The sequence below is a fragment of the Amia ocellicauda genome, chromosome 13, assembly GCF_036373705.1.
Source record: "Amia ocellicauda isolate fAmiCal2 chromosome 13, fAmiCal2.hap1, whole genome shotgun sequence".
Taxonomy (NCBI): Eukaryota; Metazoa; Chordata; class Actinopteri; order Amiiformes; family Amiidae; genus Amia; species Amia ocellicauda.
The window spans coordinates 29,508,933-29,527,737 of NC_089862.1; the positions used below are offsets into that span (position 1 = coordinate 29,508,933).

The following is an 18,805-nucleotide window of genomic DNA, read 5'->3' on the forward strand; positions in this document are numbered from 1 at the left end:
AGTTAAGTAATTAAGACCTCGGCTGGAACAAAAACAAGCAGGGCAGGGGGTACTCCAGGACCAGGCTGAAAACCACTGCTGTAGTGTTTCTGTCACAGAGCAGAGCCTTGCCTCATTAAAATGAGCGCCCCCCGACAAAGACACACAGGATGTAAATATCAGCATTCTGCACAGGTGCCTGCACAAGGCCACACTACCAGATACTGCAGAGGCTGGTGCTCTTCCAGACTGGCGGTGGAGGCGGCTCATTGTAACAGGGCAGGGCACTGTACCAGAGAAGCAAGAAAGTATTGGAGTAGCGCCTTGCTGAGGTTTGGAATTTTTAATCGGAGAAATATGACAGTCTGACAATAGTAACCATGCTGTACTGTTCCTTTTATTTGACTTGTAAGAAGAGATGAGTCAAACACCATTTTAGCTCTTCCCTTAATTGAAAAGCAGTGAAAAATAGTCAACTTTAAACCTGTGAAATGGCAACCATTTCGTGCAATACTGATCATACCAAATACAACAGGATGAAAAAAAAGTCATTTTTGATTTTTTTTTTTTTTTTTTTTTTTTTTTTTTACAAAAAAATAACTCCAGCCATCAATGGTGCATTCTAAGATGAAATGTCATTTTAATATGAAAAGAATGTGTGGCTGTATGTACAAGATAAGGAGGAAGTAAGGGCATCTTCCCCCCCCCTCCACAAACATCTGCTGCATCAGCAGCATTGTGGCCTATAACAATGGTCTGTTTACTAGGAGAGCTTCAAGTATATACAGCAAGGACATGGCGTTGTCACAACCTCCCAGAGTGCAGCAAAGAAAGGGGAAGGGAGAACAAACAAAAATAGGATGAAAGTCTACCTGATACGCAAACCCTAGCATTACACTTCAATGCTCAGCTAAAACTAATTCTGAACAATTCGGTTGATGCAAGTCCTTGATTGTGTCATAGCAAGTATCTCCGACAACAAAAGGGAAACTGTCAATACACTGTCTCTAGAATACAGACTTGTCAGAAAAGACATTTTAAAAAGACAGGAGTCTATCCAGCTTCTAAAATCTAGAACTGTACTGAGTGGAGGTTTAGGTGAACATCCAGCTAATACCTAATTTACTACAAAAACTGATGTACAAAATTGAAAAGGAGGATTCATTCAAAGTGGCTGTAGACCAATTACATCTAGAAGTTGCCATCACCACCTCACCATGTCCGGTGCGGGAGTGTCAGAAATCAATTGAAACAGTTCTTACTGCTCTTTCTGTTGAAATAAATGATATCGCATTGGTGCTTTCTTGACACCATCACTTGGCATGAAACTGATAATTCTATAACCTCTATCCTGCCAAACCATCCTGGAAAAACAGCACTAAATCGGGCTAATTGTGTCCAATTCTCGCATTCTGTTAATATCTTGGGATTCTTTAATGAAAAGACATCTCCTCCTCAGATAGACTTAAAGTCCTCCCATTATAACTGTGTTTATATCAGGAAAAATGTACCCCGAACCCTGCCTGCCCTGCGCCTGAAGTAAGGAGACTTAATAGTAGTAAAATGGAACTTTTCACATACATGTTTAAAAAGGAGATAAGTCTCTTCATTAATCCAAGGGAATTTCATATTTCATGAGGGAGTAGTGTGAACTAAATCTGGCCATGTTCATGAGCACGCAGTTCTGGTCAGATATATTGCTCCCGGGACAGAGGACACACACAATGACTCTGACACACTGGAACATGTCCAGGCCCACGGTACAGCTAACATGGCAGGGAAGCGGCTCTCTGTGACCCGGGGAGGCCAGATCACCATTCCAGCATTTTCAATCGTTAAAATCGCAGCTCTAGTGCTAGTGAAACACTGGAAAGCATCACATTTCAATAACCCTGCATTTCAAACAAAAACAAAACCAACAAAAAAAAAAACATTTACACCCCATATAATCTAGTGGTTTAACAGGGGATAGGGGATGGGGGGGGGGAGGAGAAGTTATTTCACCACAAAACCTTGAAAATGGAAATCAACAAGGGGTGATTTTTCCTCTAACATGTTTGTGTGTGAAATTGAAGCCCCAAAAAAAACAAATCGTCACACGCCAAGTGTTTATAATAAACTCTCAAGCAGCATACCGCCCAAGTGAGGAGCTGGTATATAAAACCTCTACTTCAGTACTAATCAAGCATTGTACAAGGGTCCATTCAGAAACTCTACGTATCCGGAGCTGACCGGAGAGTTTAGGATCCACTGTGATAATACTATGAAGATCAGCTACCACAGGATTAAAAGAGGTATAACAGCTATGACACATTCAATACATATCTGTTTACAAACCGTGACACATTGCAGTGTGTATACATGTATACATACGCATACACAAAGGGTCTCTTGTGGGTCTTTTTCAATTGTAAGCACAGCTCAAATTTATAGTGATTCTTTACATTATAAAGTAAGAAAAAAAAATTAAAGTATTTCCCCATTTTTAATTTACACACTTTAATAGCTTTATTTACAGAGCAATTTGTTGTTGTTGTTGTTGTTGTTTCCAGTCTCAATTTGCAGCTAGATAGCATGATCAGGTAACGCAGTGCCATTTTTTTGTTTTGTTTTTAAAAGGGAACCTAGATGTATTCCTAAAAGAAAACAAAATGAAAAAGGAGGGGAAGATGGGTCTGTTCAAAGGAGGAAGGGGGTGGGGGGGGGCAAGCCTACAGAAGCAGCCTTCATTAAACGCTCAGTTACTCAGAAGTAGTTCTGTCGCACTCTCCACGTCCCAAGATTTTGAAGACAAGGCCACTATTACTGCATTCTGTGGGGACAAAACGGAGGCGAGTTACAGCAACTTAAATAAATGCACACAATATCATATTGTTCCCTGCCAACGCCAAACAACACTCATTTCTCTAGCAAAACCCATCATGGAGATGAAGTAATTGGATCCAAACAGCACGGACCTCCAGTGTTTGACATTTCAGGGAAGGCGAATGATGGGTAAATACCAAATGAACAGCTAGGATGGCAGACAGATCTATTTGCATATTGAATGAATAATGAATAAGGAACCCCCCCAGCATAAGATGCCTCTTTCACACTTACTTTATCGAAGCCCATTGCGCAGAGTTTGTCTATTTTTCGGGTGTATTCGGGACTGGAGACAGGCGCCCCAGCGTACACGTGTGCCCAGAGTCGTGCGGTCTGTTTGAACATTTCTGGATTTTGCTTATACTGTAAAAAGAGCGATAACAGATATTAATACAGAGATGGCCATTCAGAGCCTAGAGACCACTGGGGAGAAAAAATCATAAGACCATAAAGGAATAGTATTGTCACTGAAGCCACTGAAAAGCCTGCAGTGTCATGTCATGTTTTTGAATGCATAAGCTTGTGTGTGAGGAATTATGGCTTTTTATGGTTTTTTTAAACTGACCCAAACCTGTAGGTTTCTATCTAAATTTAGTTTTCAAACAACACGATCAGACTCCCTATTTTGCTCTGTATTTCCAATTAGCAAAACCACCCTGTTTAAATCAAACCACTGTGAATGTAACGGTATGGTAATTTGTCTTGGAGCCGAAGACTCGATCAGTCACTGCGAGCCAACTGTCACGCTAGCTAGTTTCCCTCCAGATGGGGAGTGTGAAATTTCGTCTCAAAAGCAGTTTGTCACAAAATCTACACCAACACATCCTGAACTCCTGCTGAACCTCTCCCTGCTTTTAGAATCTGAACAGGAACTGAACTTGTAAAATTCAAGTTGTGGTTACTGTCATAAAAACAGGTGTCTCTACAAACAGAGACTTCACAGTCTTTGATAGTGACTGTTAAGGTCACTTACTGAAGGGATTCATTCCTGTGTTCAGGCTGGGTTAAATTGTAGTGATTCACATGATTTCAAGATGCATTCAGTAGTTCCTGTAGTTTCCCTCTGCTGGGTTGTGCATTTCAAAGCAAAGACTCAACCATGAGCACCAAGGAACTTTCAAAGGGACTCCAGGGCCCATATCCATAAAGCATCTGAGAGTGATAAATCAGTCCTAAGTGCTTGAAATATCTGACAGTGTTGTCAACTCAACCAATATTTAGGAGACCTCACAATGTCCCCTAAATAGTTACGAGTTGGCAGATGGCAGCAATGAGAAGACAACGGAGCGCACCTTCCAGACATGGAACAGCAGTTATTGCGACAATATATAGATTGGACAGAAATTGAATATTCTTGGTTACTGAACAAGTCAGAAATGCAGTTTCTTCCACCTCACAGCCACAGCCATCAATAAGCACAATTTTCCATCAAACCATACTGGCATTAACACCCGAGATCGTGGGTAGATTGATTTCCTCACTACAGCGCACAAATTTCCTCAAAACAAGCCCCATTCAATATCAAAGATTATGCCTATATAAGGCTAGCATTGATTATGAATTGATTAGGCTAGCATTGATTCTTCAAGGGTTTTACATTACATTGATTCTATATCCGACTATTTTTAACAGGAATAAAAAGTTAAAAAAAAAAAAAAAAACGCCACAAAATGAATGAAAAATGATCCACTCATACAAAGCATATTCATAATAAACTGTGTGCGTGGTGACGAATACATGTTAACTTTAATTTGTATTTTATTCAATACAGAAAAAGTGTCTGAAATAGTGAATCTGTGGCAAACCCTTTAAGATTAACCCTTTGCTACCCAGTGTTTCCACCTGTGGATAATTTCCTATGTACAACGGAAAGATAAATATAAATTTTAAGATTTTTGTATGTATATTTTAGAATTGTGACTATGAAAGTGAAATTAATCTAGCATTTTAATGTCCTCGTAATGAAGTTAGCCGAGTTAGCTTAGCATTTTCGTATATTTCTATTTTCCTTTCTGCTTGTCTACATGTGATCTCGCATGTTGTTGTTTTTTTTCTCCACAAAATTAAAAACAAATGTCACCATGAGCCGTGTTCTAACCGTCGAATCTGTTGATCTAGCCGTGATTCCTGGGAGTAATTCTGACGGGCACTGGACAAAGTTGTATTGGATGACCGAGCAAGAAGGAGACTATTGGAGAGGCTATTAATAAGTGGTCTAACAAAACTAAAATTGAACTTTTTTTTAGCTAAAACAATGCATTTTGTTTGTCACAAACCCAACACAGCGCATCACCTGGTGGTGCCAGAATCATGTTATGGGGATTTGTCTCATCGCCAGGGATTGGGTAAATGAATGGAGGAAAACCTGCTGCCCTCTGCAAGAAAGCTAAAACTGGGATGGCAGTTCACTTTTCAGCCTAACAATGACCCAAAGCACACAGCCAAAGCTACACTGTAGTGGCTAAATAACAAAAAGGTAAATTTTCTTGAGTGCCAACCTAAATCTGATCAAAAATGTGTGGCATGACTTAGTTTGCTACCCATCAACACTCCCAGCTGTAACTGCTGGAAAAGGTGCTTCCACCAAGTATTAACTCAGGGGGTGGAGACTGATCCAGTGTGGAGTATGGTGTGTAGATAAAGGGGGGTGAAAAAACATTTAAACTCAGGTTTGTGTCAGTGCCTAAGTTTTATGTTTAAAAACTTCAAGGGGGTGTAGACTTTCTATAGGCACTGTGTACACCATTTTTAAGAAACCAGTGTAGACATTCCTTTACATTTATGTAAACCGTAGCACCAATGAGCTCATTTAATTTTCCCCAGAGCTTTTTTCAAAACCCTTAAATCCCTAGTCAAAGTTTGAGGTCACGTGTAGTTCAGATCTAGGAAAAATGCAAATGCAACTAATCTGAAATCAGAACCTATTAAACTCTCACTTCCACAGCCAAGTCTGTCAAAAACAGCTTTTGCAGATTAAGTAAGCAAATAAAAACAGGCAGAAACCTATGCATATATTTTAATTGTTTGCTTGTTTATGGATATAACCAAAAAATAGTATACAAATACACTGTACTAAACTCAGATTATACCAGTAACTGCAAACCCAATAGCTATTATTGAATAATGCTGCCCCCCAGTTGTACTGTTAGTGCTTTTTCAGCCAGCACTTGGTTCCTGGCTTCTCCTCCAGTTGAAATATATATCTTTGAATAGGACTCTGGGAGGACAGCTGGTGTCAGTGTCTCCAGTTCAGATCAGGAGGGCAGTGTTGGGAAGGGATGCATGAAAACTAGTTAAGAAGAATTGCAGAACAGAGAGGTGAAAGCAACTGGTGATTGGGAATGTGCAGTACGTGTAGACAATGTGCCTTCGGGGTCCACGGGCTCTTACCTGGTTTGCCACCACCGCATCCTGTGGGTCATCTGGTTCTGCTGCTGCCAACAAGGCTTGTAACGATAATAACACTGTCCTAAGGGTCATTGCAGCTGCCCTGCAAGAGGAGGAGGAGGAGAAGCATTTTAAAACCCCTTCACAAGCATTGCCATGGGAACTGAGGTCACATGCTCTCTGTACATCTGAAATTCTTCAAGAGATCTCTTCTGAAATCAGAGGAACACACAGAAAACCTCAAGTCTTTCATATAAAGACATTTTAGCTATATAAAATAATAAATTTAAAAAACGTTTGAGGTTTCACAAAAATTTTGCATTAAATCCAGACCCCAACCCTAACCGCGTGTAACACAGCCAATTCTAAAGATGTAATTATCAAATTACCACAACAGACTAACTTGACGGAAAATACACAATGACCGATATTCAATAATTTTTTTATATAAACACCCACAGGCATTTCAAGGGTACCACAGAATCGCCATGTAACCTTTTTATTTTATGGGAGCTACATTTGATCTTGCAGTGTGGCATCAGGTGTGAAGATGAGCCACAACAGAGTATTAAAAAGCCACCGCATTAGTTCGCACTACAGTTATTCAAACATTCATGTTAGCTATGTGTTCCAGCTGGCTGGGTCATGTTGGTCTCTTAGAAACATTGGCATTTTTTAAACCTTACGTCAGTCTAAGATGAAGAAACCTAAACTTGACATTAGGCCTCTGCACAATTACGGAAGTTAGATCAGGGTAACCAACAAGGCGTGCTGGATTGTGTTCATTCTGTTTGACCAAAGCCCTCAATCACTATTAAAAGAAGACAAAATAAAAACCTCCGCTGACAAGTAACTACATTAAGGGGGCACAAGTCTTCCGTCTGAGCACTGCTGCCCAGCCTCCTGCAGTGCCAGTTACCCCCTCCATGTTAACTCTCAACGTGTCGACTTCATTGTTTTAATTAGAGCTCAGCAGAGATTGAGCTATCCCTGCCAACCGTCCCAACAGTCTGCTGTTCGCTGAATGAAAGGCTGAAAAGACTGTCAAAGACAAGTGCCAGCATTCACACCAATCAAAATCACTTCTGGACTCTGTGCTTCAGATGAGCGGAGACAGAAATGCATGCGTACAATAATAAAGCACAAAGGGATGAGATTTCTTGTGTGTGTGCTTTTGCTGTTGATGTTGTTGGTTTGCATGCAGCGCTTGGCCCTGGGAGCACCATGAAATGTATTCCACTCTTCTGGAATAAATCAAATATGCTAGGGCACTCTGTAATTATAAAGGAGGGGAGGGCGAGGATCCAGTGCAAAGAATACTCCATCATTTCATCTTCTGAACTCATAAAAAAACAAGACTACAGTGGAATCGCTCTGTAGGGGTCTGCTTAAACAACACACAAGTACAGAGTTCACCCCGCACAACTGCTACAGCTGTCAATTCACATGATATGCTCAACAACCCATGGGAACAACACTTTGCCCCAGACAAATTCTACAACACCTCATCAACTGCATTAAAATAATTTCCTATACTTTATTCCCTTATCCATACCTCCTGACACACACATTTAGACAAGATAACAGGACCTCCCACCCCTTTCCTCTTGTCCAAAGATCCTTTAGACCATCTCCCACTGAATTAAATTATTCATACAGTACTCTTGCAGTGTTTTTGTTTTTAAGTCTGCATATCAGAGCCCCATTTGAATAAATAAATACATTTTGAATCCAACACGAAGTGACATTTACTACTCGGTGTAAACTATGCTCACGTAGCCAGTGTTCCTTGTTCCTGATTTACATTCAGTCTTTTCCAGGTAGATGCTTATAATAGGAAAAAACAAACAAACAAGCATTGTGTTGTCAGCTCATTGGCATCACAGATATGCAGGAAAGCTGTATCTGAAATGTACGTTATAAATACATGCAAATTATAGTACAGTATGTGTCTCCCTACCCTGCATTAAACACTCATGTCATAGGAGATGGGAAGAGTTTTTCTGCAGTTACTGTTTACAGTCTAAACAAACGCTTTCAGAGTCACGGCCTCCAGAACATGTAGCGAGCGTCACTGCCTCGATAAACCCTGCTAAATATGGACAGAGACTTTACTTCCTCACAGTTAAACAGAAACCATTTTAGCACATGATTTCCCTGTGAGACTCCACTCTGCAGATTCTTGTTTTCTGCCGTCAGTTATCCATTTCTCTCTTCCACAGTTGGCTCCAGTTAAAAATGCATGTTCATTCCCAGGCCTGACACCGTCAATGATCAATCAATCAATCAATCAATCAATCAAATCACGTTATTTAACCAGACTATTCGATCCAGAACAAATTCATAATTACAGTGAGAACATGGCCAAGTTACAGCATTGCAACAGGTTACATTACACGATATTCAGACAGTAAAAAGCAAATTAAAACTGAATGCACACATACAGACTTATGGACTAATATAGTAATATGCAACACAAACTTGTTATCTACATCTTCCACGAGTCCCAGAAAGCACAGACTCACCCTGTACTATAGAGTACAATCTGCATTAATGTGACAGGCCTGAAACACTGGACACTACCCACATGTCATAAAACCTGATGCCAAGTACAACACGGCTATGGCTGGTCTTGACAGAGATTCATAACAGGCTTTTGATTTCTGGGAGTTTAGCCAATGCTCTGATGCCTAGCACTGACATTTCAGCAGTAATCCCAAAAGAAAACAGGACAAGAATGAGATGGAATCCATAACCAAACTCATTACCTGTAATCAAGATGAGCAAAAGCCAGTCTGAGAATGAAATTCATACCAGCAGTGAAAGAGTGCCCAGATTTGTTTAAAGGAACATTTCAGTTTGTTTTGATGGTGTGAATTTTTACTTAACTGAATGGATCGTAAGGAATGCAGAGTCACTTACCACTGGTCTTTTAGGATATCCAAGCATATTGCACCAGTGACTGAGCTGATATTTGGATGCCATATTTTAGTGATAAATCGAACCTGAAAGACAGGGAGACACAATTACCAAGGCATATGAACAACAAACAGAGAGCAGGATACACAAATGGATTACAATCACACATATAGGCTAAGTCAGCTTTAATATTACAATTCATTTATTTAGCGGACAATTTATCCAAATCGACTTAACCGTGTACCCATCGGATCAATCTGGGTAAAGTGCCTTGCTCAACAACAACCGTGCCTCTTATTTATATTTATGCATGTATTAAATAATTGATCATTTTTGAGCCTTCGTAAAGTAGAGTTTAAAAAAAAAAAATCTGGGTGGGGATCAGATCGTGGGTGTGCAATTCTAGCCAGAGTGATAAATATGAGGGAGATGAAATGTAGTTTATTTTTGCTGCAAAAAGAAGTCCTGTGGTGTTTCACTGACTGAACTCCAATCATCCTTTCTGCTCTGCCGACTCGCACTTCAAAAACATAATCCAATTGTGGAGACGGCACCAATTTTCTTGGAAACATGAAACTGCTTAAGGAAGGCTACCACTGTGCCATCCCCACCCATCTCATTGAACAGCCATGAAATCTCTATGGAAACATAAAATGAGTTTTATTGGTTTAGTTTACTGCAACTATATATTTGTTTAGGAGTATAAACTCAACTAAGCATTGTATGGGGTCACATCTTCTGCCCAGGCTTTTTGTTTGGTCATTGCACCCCTCTGAATGTGGAACACTTGATTGTGACACCTGGAACTCCATGACAGCAACAGAATTGTATTTGGACAGACTAGGCCAGAGATACTGCTGAACTGAATATGCAACAGCACATTTTTAAGGACTGATTCAACCCACCAGGTTAAAGAGAAATGCATAATAGAATAACGTGAAGCACTACTTTCTTCAGTCCCAAACAGCTGGGAGGAATGAAGCCGTCTGAAACTAGGCAGATTTACACTGACAAATTCCAGTCTCCCCTAATGTTCTCGGGTGTGGGCCCGATTTACAGAAAGTGGAGACGGATGGCTGAAAGGGGTCTCTTTTTTTTTTTTTTTTTGTATCGACAGCAGATTTAATCACTTTCAAGAAAGCTATGGGTGTGGGGAACCAGAGTAGTTACACTGAAATGTAAGAAAGTGGGTGAGATACATTGTTACCTATATTAATGAGCAACTGCCATTGTCCACTTTGGAGTGAGGCATGGTCACTCTAAGGTGGGGCTGGACAGCAGTACAACACAAGACAGACTGTCAATCAAGACTTTGATAGTTTCTGTAATAAATCATGTTTAACCAGAATTATCTTCATACCATTGCCTTCTCCAGATTCAATTCTTACACGGTGCCTTTTAATATTAAACCCTCAAGGCTAATTCTGTTTCTAAATGCTATTGAAGTAACAAGGGGTTAATGAAGGCTATTAGTGGAGGAAAAAAAATCACTGCAAATTTGGCTGAAATAAAGGCCGTGACCAACCTTTTGCTTCTTCAGAATCTGTGTTAGCTGCATATTCTCTGTGTGAATTACTTATGTAATGTGGAGACAGTTTAATCATTTATTGGAGTAGCAATGCGGTGATCCTGTGTGAGGTAACAGGTTCCCAAAGCATTCCCTTAGTACACACAGCAGCCCGTAAACAGATTACATGTGGTACGAAAACCTACCTTTGGGGGATTAAATGGATACGTTTCTGGAATTTTAATTTCTAGCTGATATCTACCACCTGTGGAAATGGGGGAGAAAATATGGAGGTTAGAGAAACATTTGCAGTATATTTGTAGAGAGCAAGACAGATTCATCCCAAACACCTGATAAACTTGGCTCAGCTGAGACTGATTCCTACCATGCAACATCAAGTACCCCCTCTCCACTCCCCTTCCTCCAGACCCCCTAATTTCCCCCCCTCGCCCCTTATCTTCTGGTGATAACTCAAGACACATCTGTCCAGTCTGTACATGTAATACAGCAGCCTAATCTCCTGGGCTGCTCAGCACTTTTGCACTTTCTTATTAAATTATGCTTCCTTATGCTCCCTATTACTTATGTGTTGTAAGCACTGCTATCAGTTTACTGTGACCTCTCCAATGCCTACTCCACCCTTTAGCCCATATTAAGACTTAGCTGTATAATGTCTGCACTTAATAGTTCATTGGAGGTATGATTATTGTATGTTATACTTATTGTACCACCATGCTTTGAAAATGTTTCTTGTGTAAACCAAGTCTCCCTGGATAAGGGTGTCTGCTAATAATTAATAATAATCTTGTACATAACATCTCACACTGGTGGAAAAACACATTCAGATTTGGTTCAGTCTGACATCAGAAGTGACATCTAAGAACATTTTCAGTCTCCTCTGGTTTCAACGATTCCACCATTGTAGAAGAGAGCAGCTAATTATCAGAAATATGACAAGTCCCTGAAAATGAACTCCCACATTCTCCAGACATTTTGCCCTTTTATTGTGCATAAAGGGGATCATCAATATGATGTTACTAAAATGTTACTAAACCCCAATAACACAACACTGTCTTCTAGAGAGCCAGTGGGTCTCACCACAGCATAGCCGTGCCCAGGACAAAGCTCAATTAGCACAAATTACCAACAAACCATCAGACCCAGGAATATTATTTACCTGGTTGAATTTCTAAGCAGGCGAGCAGGCAGGCTATTGGGAAATAAAGAATAGAAAGGAAACCTAAAAAGCCAATCTGGACTCTTGCTTTGGTCAGAGATTTTAGCAATGAGATCACAGATTAACATATGTTGTGGATGTGGGGTTTTAGGTGACCACACAATAAGCCTGACTCACTACGGTTTTGCACAACAGAAATGTATTTGTTGAGCACTGGACTTTGTGCAAGGCAGCAAAAATACTAATACATAATGCGGTACTTAACACATGGGTCCAAGAAAAGCTCGACACAGGCTAGAACAGTCCTCCCTCCCAATCATCCAGACTAACAAGATTTCCATGTGCACACACCCCTATCGCCCTGCTTCCCAAGGATGGTGACTTCCCTAAGTGTGAAAGGGGACAAAGCCAGTACGAGGTTCAGAGTGGGCAGCCGCATATCAGGTGGAAAACAAAGTGATGTTGTGGCCTTGGTCTATATAGCAGTGCAAAAGCATGTGTTCATCTTTTCATATGGCCCTATGTTCTTAAAAGTCTAGGTTGTCCACTGACTGTAGCCCTTTAAATACTGAAGGGTTGTGAATATGTGTGATCCGTTTCCAACAATACTACTTGTTTTTCTGTACATTTAATCTGTACCAATGCCTACTGAATAGCATCCATTAACAGGGTTTTTGAAGATCTGTGAAATCTAGGGCACTACAAAGCAAGGAGTCCCATATTATCTACAGCAGTTACATGGAATGAGGAAAACAAAACCAAAAGAGAAGGGAAGAAGGAACCAGGGATCATACTTGAGCAAGCAATATCGACGAGAGCAATATAAAAACATATACAGAAGTTAAAAGGTTTACAGGAATCTCTGGCATGATACTTGAACCATTGTCAGAGCTGAATCGGAGCACAGGACTCAGCTGTTTGTGTTTCTACTGTAAGAGCTGGACCAGCACAAGCACACTGCCAAGGAGAGATTCTCTTCAACAGTATGCATCACCAGGAGAAATAAGGGGAGTCAAATTTGTATACTACCATAGCAAAAGCTCCTCTCTCCTCTTTGTTTTTTGGACAGTTTGTTTCTGCACTGCTAACAGGAATGAAAACTGTAGATGTAACAGGTCTGATGGCCAGCCTCTCACACCACCCAACACAAAAGGGAAAAAAAAAAAAAGATATTTCATATGCCTGTCTCCTGTTTCTTTCCATGATTCATGTTCAAAGAACACAATTTTTAACGATCTGGAGATATGCACACAAGTCTGTTTCATAACTTCTTAAAACAGGGCTTTGCTCAGCAGAGAGCATGTTCCCTGTTCCCAGCGAATCTGCTGCTTGGCTCCATATACCGAACCAGTATGTCCATCCCAAAGACACAACTGGGAAGCAACCATGTGTCCTTAAACAGTACCAAGCCCCCAGGGCCACCGTGTTTAGTGCAACCCCTGAGCACTGCTGACTTCAGGACCTGAGCTGTTGGCATTAAAGCTTTAAACAACAACTTTGTACACGCTTTCCTCTTATTTAATTTTGCATTGGTTTAACTAATTAGTTGTGGTGTCATCTGTCCTTCAATTTCTTTTGGAGCTGCCCAGTAATTATGGCAGGTTCTGATAACATTTCTGCAAGCCAACTGCAATGGCATGCAGTGCATAAGCAAAGTAGCATTACACTGGGCCCTAAAACCCAATAAAGAAGCACTCTAGCTTTAGTATAATTCAGATCAAGCTCCCAGTCTCTGGGATTTGCACCTCTCAGTACCCTCCCGCAATTTAAACAAAAAATAACCAAATCTTTCAGATACTCTGATGTTCCCCTAGAAGGTGAACTTACCTTCATATGGTGTATCAGGAGGTCCTGCGATTTCTCCCCGCAGTTCTGTGAAATTCTCATCTACAAGATCAACTTTTATCTGGTTCTTGCTCGTCTATAAAGGGAACATTAGGCACAGGATGAATTACTCATATATTCAGTGAAAGCAAAAGCAAACATCATGGTACTATATGGTAGGCTTTTGAACTGTGTGCACATGTACAGTATTGCTAGAGTTTAGAAGGCTGTGTCGGTTGTTTCCCCACCTGTTGAAAACAGACTTGTTTGTTGACAGTGTTTACACTCCTAAATGTTCACCACACCCATATGGGCACTGTCTGGCAGACATACTGACTTTAATGTTTTCTCCACTGAAAAACTAGGCCTGAAACCGGTCTTTCACACTGAACAGTTCCCATTCTGGAAGGCCACATTCCCTGCTTTCAACCTGCATTTCCCCTCCCCACTATGTGCATTTTGCTTAGATTAGGTATCTATAAAATGGATCTTTTCCTTTTAAATGACAGCAATGTGGAAAATAATAAATCAACTCAAACTTCACTTACAGTTAAGTGCATTGGTTTGATTACAGGTAAAACATTATTCAAAAGGCCTAAACATTATCCTAAGCCGAGCAAAACTATTTTTACTTCTATTTCGGATGGCTTCAATAGTTGTATAAATTTAAAATGCAGATGTTAAGCATACCATTATGCTTCAGATATGAGTCAAACGCAAAGTACTAAGGGAAGACTGGCTTAAAAAAGGGTAATGCATTTAAGAAGCAGAAATGTTATATTAAAGTAAAAGTAATGCAAGCAAAGTACTACATGAGCAAAATAAATACAATTATCTGAAGCTTTTTTTTTTTTTTTTTTTTTTTTTTTACTTTTTCCGACTGCGTACGGCATGGATGAACTAAGTTTGCCACCAGAAACTTGTTTAAAATGTTTCATCTCCTAACGAAAAGCTTGCAGATTGTTCACAACCAGGTATAAGCCCCTTTAACATATTAATGTAGTTACTTTGTTTGTGTGTGTGTATATACATAAATAATGTTTTAATTCCCTGCAGAAATAAAAGCAGACCAAACTTTGCATTTGGTGGAAGACTAACCAAAAGAATGTCAAAACAGTGTAGCATAGAAATTAAAATATCTTATCTGTAATGTCAGAAATTCCAAACCAGTTCCTTTCAAGAGCTTCCATTGCAATTCATATTCAAACTATCAGAAAGCGTATGAACATATGAGAGTAGTTTTGCACAACCAAGGAAAATGCGACCAGATCCCCTCCACAGAAGGTGGGGGAAAAAAACCCATGCTGTAGATATAGGACAGCACCATGTTCAGTAACCTCTCTAGCATTATTTTATTTGAGAAAATACATTTATTTCCCCCGGTTGTAAAATGCTTTATAATTGAGGCACAATGCTTATTATGAATATAGATCCCTGTTGAAGAAAGTTGCAAATCTTTAATAAGATGCAACCAGGAGGGTGGCACAGAGTTCTGTGTGTATAGACAGGTAAGGACTATGGGGCTTTGTTTGCCACAGCTGATCCAAAACTGAACCTTGAGTTACCAGGTCCATTTCTGTTGAGAGCATTTGCATTGATAATATTTTTCAAGACCTCTGCTGGACCTCATCAGAGTTGTTCACGGGATCTCAAGAAAATCTCATCTGAGGAAAGGAATTTCCTATGGTAAGTGATCCCTAAATCCATTCCCAGGAGTTCAACATAAAATGACTCACTATTATCACATAGTTCCCCTAGACATCTGTTGAAATCACCTTTTGATATAGTTTTATGTTTAATTGTAAATATTGCAAACACATCTATACATACTCAGAATAGTGCTGTAGACAAGGTTGTAGAGATCGATAGAAACCAATCACAGACATAAAAAAGTATATTTTTGTCTACCACACATACCCACATTATGTATAAAAAATAATATAAAACTTCAATTACATTTTGTACCGAATATGAACAGGGCCTACATCATGCTCAAATGTACTCCCACCATTTCAAGATAGTTCATATCTTTAGAAAGTGATCTGAAAGCTAATTTAAGATCACGCCAAGACTAAAAGTAGCACCCGGAGATCCAGCGACTGAGACATTCCATCACTGGCCTACTGTAGCACACACTGCAGACGTTGAGTAAGCCTTAAAGCGGAGTGGGTGTATGGGGATGACTGTTACAATTCTACTACTACTACTATATGACATTATGAAAAACATTGCACAGGCCATCCCAGTCCTTCAAAAGGGTCAGAATCACCAACATTTCCACTCAGTCTTATTTTGGGAGGCATCTTATTGTTTTGACACGGTTGATTTCCCATTGAAGAGATGTTCTCCTTTTTGAGAAAAGGCACACAAAATTGTTGATCCTATTTTAATAGAAGATTACAGTGCATGCTTGTATACAGGTCATGCCTGCTGACTTTTTAGGTACAACCCTGATTCTCTCAGCACCTCTAAAAGGTATTTTTCCTAGCCAAAAATCCCAAAAGAGTGTTGTTATCCACACCTTAATTACACTTAACTGGGTGATCACAGGTTTCAAATTAAACCTATAATCTTCTCTTCGTTATTAGACTTACTGTACATCAGGCTTTGTAAATAATCTAAACTGTACATAGCAGCCATCCAGTAATGAAGAACGGAAAGTACTTGTAACCATATCTGACTTCACCAAAACCCCACTGTTTACTAATGCTAATGGATGCTTTTATGTCATTGTGTTATTTTGCTGAGTTGCTTCTACAGCTAGTGGTATTTGAATGAATCCAATGAAGAAAGATCTAGATCCTTTAGAAAAGTGAGAGAAACTTGAGGTCAGCACCTCCAGACACTGGCCAATTGGGGAAGAAGCGGGGTTGGATGGTTCCAGTGTACTTCAATACTTTAGAGCAACTATGCTGTTTATTAATATTCCGACTTAACACTAAAACTGGTGAAACAAAATAAGAAGCAATTTCAAAGTTTCCAATTAATAGGGTTTCTTTCTGTAAGAGTCCATCACTAAAAACATCAGAAAACAGAACTGCAGGTGGAGTCTGCAGGACAGCTTCTGACCCGTTTTGAAATACAGTCCCGGTCAATCAGCCACGCTGTCTTGAACTACACCACACAATTTCACTGACTAATACAGTATCTAATCTGTATCTAATTGTATCTAATACAATCTTCCCAAACTACATCATCACCCCTCTTAGTATGAAAGAGATAATAGTACTCGTTCCTATATTTACGAGACCGTTTTAATAAACCAGAGACTGTGAATTTAGGTATGTATGGTGAACAAACTAGTATCCTCGTCTTCTTCCAAGTTCAATTTAATAATTTGCACTTGTATTAATTCTATCAGACTTTTTATCATTTTAAATCAGTAAGAATAACACTGTTTTACACCACCACAGCATAAATGAAATGCAGTAACTTATAGTAACTGATCTTTGATGAGTTGAAATCGTAACCTATATTTACAACTTTGTGACAAAACAGACTGGCATTTCTGTAATTTGCAAGGTCTTTACTTTCAGGTGGTAGTTTACACTATTAATAATAATATTTGGGATTGAGATTTGTTTCCCTCCCTGCTGAATGTTAAAAAATGAATAAACATGGGGACTGAGCATCCCATTCAAACAGTTTAAAACGTCATTGAATATTCTAGCACTGAACTGTCTCTCCATTCGCATACAGCACAGTGTTTAACCTCAGGGATTCCAGCAAGTCTTTTTGTGAACCGAAACAATTGGGGAAATGCACACTAACATTTCAGACTGTGCTTGAAAAGGGTTAATGCTGATCAAACACTCAGCCCATTCTGTCAAGTGATGGCATTTCTGATTGAAACATCCCCAGCCAGAATAGGCCTCGGCTGTTCAAAAGTGCACCACTGCTCTACTTTCCCTGGGCTGCCTGCAGTCCAGACACTTGACAACCATGGCGTTTGGGTTTAGTGCAGTCCAGAAATGTGTGCACCCAAATCACAAGGCTGGGAAATGATTAATGCATTCAAATCAATACAATCAAGGAAACCTGCGTTTGTAAATAATGAAACTTAGCAGATAAGAATACATATACTTTGCGAGACGTACACATCCACGCTTGTGTTGATCGTGGGGTTTTACTGTATCATTGGATTCACCGCTTTGTTACATAACTTTGTGATGATGATGATGATGTGGGTCTATTCGTAATCAAACCCAACATAAAAGTAGCGTCGCTCTGCAATTATAAGGGAAGCACTGTCCCTTGTCTTGATGGCTCCCAAATGTGGGACTTGGTCAGGACGAAACTGCTCTTTCCCCCAAATGTGCTTCCTAATAAGACGCGGGGTATCGTGCTGTCACCTGCGAAACAGCATGTCACTTCAGCAGCTCCCTAATTCATCGGACACTCAATATAGCCAACATTTGAAAAACACTTTCCCGTGTAATCGAAGCAGCTTCTACCAACATGGGGGATGTCAAAGCCACCCACCGTACTATCATTTTCATTTCGCTCTCTGCCCTCGGCCTAGCCTGCTTCCCAAGCCCCGGTATTTCCTGCACCCCTCCCCGGCCTTCTCCACTCGCACTAGGAACTGCCCCTCTGGTTGGCCCCGGTCAGGATGACATTAACTTCCCCTTCCCGGGCCTCGATCGCTCTTGCAACTATTAAAACCTCCCCGTGTTTTGGATGTGTGTGTTGTGTGTGTTGTTGCGACGCTTATATAGTAGTAAGAATGGCTAACCTCTTCGCTTTTTAGGACCTCTTTGAACTCTCGTTTGATCCTCTGCACTGCGATGTTAGCCATGGCTTTACCGTCTCCTGTCTGTCGCTGTTTCCTGATTCAGGCCTCCACCAGCTGCAGCTTCGCTCAGCTTCACTCGGCTCCTCTCTCTCTCTCTCTCTCTCTCTCTCTCTCTCTCTCTCTCTCTCTCTCTCTCTCTCTCTCTCTTTTCTTTTTTTTTTTTTACAACAAAAACAGAACCCCCCCGAACATAAATGGCGGCCCGCAGAGCTTGCGCACTGTGCAGCGTGGAGTCCGGCTCTCACTGGAACTTCATCCGAAATGGGATTTTGTTAGAGGGGCGAGGACGTATAACTAGGGGTGTTAAAATACGTGCTCAGCAGGGGTGTCTTGCTGTTACATATATGTTTTT

At 40.3% G+C, this 18,805-nt stretch overlaps 1 protein-coding gene across 1 annotated transcript; it reads right to left on the reverse strand.

Annotated features, from left to right (window-relative positions):
• Nucleotides 1-307: 307 nt before the first annotated feature.
• ube2kb (ubiquitin-conjugating enzyme E2Kb (UBC1 homolog, yeast)) lies at nucleotides 308-18,589 on the reverse strand. The gene is made up of 7 exons (XM_066720520.1): nucleotides 18,394-18,589; nucleotides 13,662-13,755; nucleotides 10,864-10,922; nucleotides 9,154-9,236; nucleotides 6,235-6,334; nucleotides 3,079-3,207; nucleotides 308-2,791 (listed from the first exon to the last, which is right to left on the reverse strand). Exons 1-7 carry the CDS (start codon nucleotides 18,454-18,456, stop codon nucleotides 2,717-2,719), a joined length of 603 nt encoding a protein of 200 aa, XP_066576617.1. The 5' UTR covers nucleotides 18,457-18,589; the 3' UTR covers nucleotides 308-2,716.
• Nucleotides 18,590-18,805: the final 216 nt, after the last annotated feature.

Excerpts from the sequence above, each read along its gene's own strand:
- ube2kb (XM_066720520.1), bottom strand. The coding sequence starts at position 18,456 with ATGGCTAACATCGCAGTGCAGAGGATCAAACGAGAGTTCAAAGAGGTC. Across the intron at positions 10,923-13,661 it reads TCCTGATACACCATATGAAG|GTGGTAGATATCAGCTAGAA; the intron begins GTAAGTTCACCT and ends CCATTTCCACAG. Across the intron at positions 9,237-10,863 it reads ATCCATTTAATCCCCCAAAG|GTTCGATTTATCACTAAAAT; the intron begins GTAGGTTTTCGT and ends CCTGTCTTTCAG.